This window comes from Miscanthus floridulus, chromosome 18, assembly GCF_019320115.1.
Source record: "Miscanthus floridulus cultivar M001 chromosome 18, ASM1932011v1, whole genome shotgun sequence".
Classification (NCBI taxonomy): Eukaryota; Viridiplantae; Streptophyta; class Magnoliopsida; order Poales; family Poaceae; genus Miscanthus; species Miscanthus floridulus.
The window spans coordinates 43,440,941-43,444,638 of record NC_089597.1 but is presented as its reverse complement, the minus strand read 5'-3'; the positions used below and the strand labels follow the sequence as shown (position 1 = coordinate 43,444,638).

Sequence of the window (3,698 nt, the reverse complement as noted above, 5' to 3'; positions counted from 1 at the left end):
GTTGAACAAACTTGGTATTCAAAACTTTTCAATTTGAAGTCATTTAGAGTTCATAATACTAGAGTCAAAGTGTTGTTTTTTCATTTGACCAAATTTGACTTAGTCAAACTTGCTCAAATGAGACACTAAATGACCTCAGATGAAAAAACTCTGAATACCAAGTTTGATCATCTCAGCAAGATCTACAATTGTTACATAGCTCATTTTCCTATTTGAGAAAGTTTTATCAAACACTAGTCACAAATTCTTGAATCTCATATAGACTTTCTAAAACTATATCACACACTTATGAAATTTGAACTACATTTTGTTCAAACTTTCTCAAATAAAAAAATGGCCTATATAAGGATTGTAGATCTTGAATCCATGACCATGACTCCATGAGACCCATGAAGCTATGAGCTTGGCTATTTCTACTCATGCCGTGAAGATTGGTGCTTGTATGATGTTTGATGTATGATGTATCTGTATCTTTATCTTATTTGTTGCTTTACTCTTTAGTCTTTTGGCTTAATCTATGAGTCCATAATCCATCTAGATTAAGCCAAAAGACTAAAGAGTAAAGCAACAAATACTCAATATCCGAATAGATATTTGTATCTGACCTTCTCCGAATCCGATTCATATCGTATTCGATACTCATTATTCGTATCCGTAACCGAGTCAATCCGCATTCGTATATGTATCCGAACGCTATCCGTGTCCGAATCCGAATCCGAACATAAATATGAAAACAAATATAATATGAGTGATATCCGTTCGTATCCGATCCGTTTTCATCCCTACTTGAGAGGGAGCGGTGGTTGAGCTGGGAAAGAGGAGGAAGAAGGGAACGGCGGCCAAGTGAGGGAGAGAGGGGGAGCTAGGGACCTCACAGTTAGGGTTTTATCCATTTTATATATGGTAGCGTGCCTTAATCTTGGGCCTGTCATTTTGCACCTCTCTACTGAGACTCTTGATGGTTCACAATTTTCTATTGATTCTTCTATAACTCATAGACCAATAATTTACGTGCATGTTTCATAACTACCCTGTGTGTTTGGCAACAATAGATAGGAAATTACCAAATTTCCCGTTGATTTTTTAAATTACCACGTCAAACGAATTCGCCATCATGAGGGATATTCTGGTTTCCGGTAGTGGAAGGACCACTTGATGTGGAGGTTAGGATATTTCTATTCCATAACCTAAAATGTAGCAAATTATTACAAAGAAAAAAATATATCTTGATACTAGGAAAATTAAATGATTCAAGTAAAATAAATACAATAAATAGAATAGTAGAGACAGAAAAGCATTCAAACCCTACAGGGTTGATAATAATTTTTTTGTGGACTGCATACAGAAATATGTAGATTACAACACTGTTTGTTTGTCAGGCAATGCAGTCCAAACCCATGCACCCAATCCACATGCTCCAAACCACCTTTCTCATCTGAAAGTACGACAATAATTTTGTGAGAAAAAAGTTGAGTTTTAGCAATATTTTTTAGTTGAACAATGAAAGTGGATGACTCCCAGTGTGTAAGTAATAAATTAAAATGAATTGCAGCAGGGGATGGGACAGAACTACAAATAGAACCTTTTCACGAAAACAAATGTTCAAGAGAATACATATTTTCTAACTTATTTTTGTACTCCCTCCGTTCTAAATTATAAGTCGCTTTGACGTTTTTGTTTCATTTATTTTATTATGTATCTAGACATATTATTATATCTAAAACCATAGTAAAATAGATATACTAAAAAAAGTCAAAGCGACTTTAAATTTAGAACGGATGAAGTACTAGACAGGTGATGAAGCAATGTGCTCATGCTACAAAGTAACTTTCAAGAGACAGGTAGTATATTTATACCTTTCTATGTTGTTTTAACCTTACCTTTCTAGGTTTTTGGTACATCGGTGGTTGGGGTTGGGGCACTTTGTACAGGTCCTCATCCACAGCTTTGCTAATAATAACCTTACGCTTCATTGGGTATGCAACAACTTCGTCAGCTTGCACGCCGCCGCCGTCCTGCAACTCGTTGCCGTCACAGTGCTTCTCCACTTCCCTCCTTATCACCTGACATGCATTTATCCAATTAATATACGACGCCGAATTTAATCAATCAACTCCGATCTAGGAAAATGACAGTGCAAGCATATATATACCTTGATCTGGGCTACAGGCTTGCGTTGAAAAGAAGGGGTCCTGAACAAGACAAGCTGTTGTTCCCCGCAGGCGACGCCTGCTTTCTCGCCAACCACGACGGCGGCGCCGGCGTCGCTGCCGCGGCGGTTCCAGCAGCGCTTCATCAGCCTGGCCTGCATGGCTGAGTCGAAGTACTGCGTGATGGAGAGATCATTGCAGTAGTTCCACATCCCAAACGCCGGGATCTGCCACCCCATCATCTTCTATAGTAGGCACATACAGCAGTAAAATATATACCCACGGTTAGACAGATAGAGAAGTCAGGTAGAAAGAAACGATGCTAGCTTCATATGATCCGTGTTTGGACTCACCTCCATCTCCATGTCGTCGGATACTCGAGCTCTGTGTGGTTTAGTTTCTATGTAGAGAGGACCAGAGATGAGGTGGTCAGGTCATATATAACTTTAGGCGGCCGGTGAACCGGTGATGCAGCGTGCACATTTATATGGACGGGCATTTTGACGTGGTCATGGCGGTGGCAGTGCAGAGTGCACGCAGGAGGAGCGTCGGCCATTGATGGCACGTACAGTAAAACGGAAGGGAGCAAAAGGCTGGGCAGCATGCAGATGGAAAAGCAAAAGGTTTCTCTGCATGCAGATCTGCTGAATGATTTGGATACGCATCAAGCTGCGCAGGAGTAGTAATGCTACGTAGCAGGAGTAGTAATGCTATGTGTAATTATTAAGGGCATGCAGGCATGTTGCCAGCTGTTACAAAATATGCAAATTAAAATTGGATCCGTTTTAGCAACGGTAATAAAATGGTATTTAGCCTGGGTCATATATGTGGTTTTGTTGTTGATTGACAATATGATCAAATGGATGAATGTATTTGCTAGTATACAAGGTATTTAGTTTATTTTGATATACGGTTTTGTGGTTGATTGAAGACATGATCAAATAGACCAATGTGTTTGCTGGTATACAAGGTATTTAGTTCATTTGGTATACAACGTATTTAGTTCATTTGGATGCAATGACAGATTGGACTTAGGACAACATGAAAATCAAGTGATCAACACCTCAACGAGGAGACCAAGGAGTTGCTAAGATCATAAAATACTTGCTAGAAAAAAACCTAGACCAGAAAACACGAAGAAATTGCACTCAACAATGCTGCACATAGAGCACCGGATTTTTCCAATGAGGTCTTGGCACGGCACCAAAGTTTAGGGTCAAACCCACTGGAAATCTCCGATGGTGCAGTGCTATCAAGCACCGGAGAAAAGGCTTCACATAGCACTTGAGCAAATATGTTCTGCAGAAGGTTTTATCACCCAACAGAAAAGGTCCGGTGGTTCTGCTGATAGGCACCGAAGAAAGCAGTGACGTCCAGACAATCTATAGAAGGGTTTCGTAGGCACTGCAATCATTTAGGCCTTGTTTAAATCCAGGCGTAAAGTTTTGGATGTCACATTGGGGGTTATATAGAAGTATCGCATGGGGTGTTCGGAAATGCTAATAAAAAAATAAATTAAAGAATCCGTCAGTAAATCACGAGATGAAT

General features: G+C 39.7%; 1 protein-coding gene across 1 annotated transcript; it reads right to left on the bottom strand.

Moving 5' to 3' along the window:
• Positions 1–1,323: 1,323 nt before the first annotated feature.
• On the bottom strand, positions 1,324–2,582 carry LOC136519935 (uncharacterized). The gene is made up of 4 exons (XM_066513315.1): positions 2,504–2,582; positions 2,153–2,395; positions 1,881–2,063; positions 1,324–1,435 (listed from the first exon to the last, which is right to left on the bottom strand). Exons 1-4 carry the CDS (start codon positions 2,513–2,515, stop codon positions 1,376–1,378), a joined length of 498 nt encoding a protein of 165 aa, XP_066369412.1. The 5' UTR covers positions 2,516–2,582; the 3' UTR covers positions 1,324–1,375.
• Between the last annotated feature and the right edge of the window lie 1,116 nt (positions 2,583–3,698).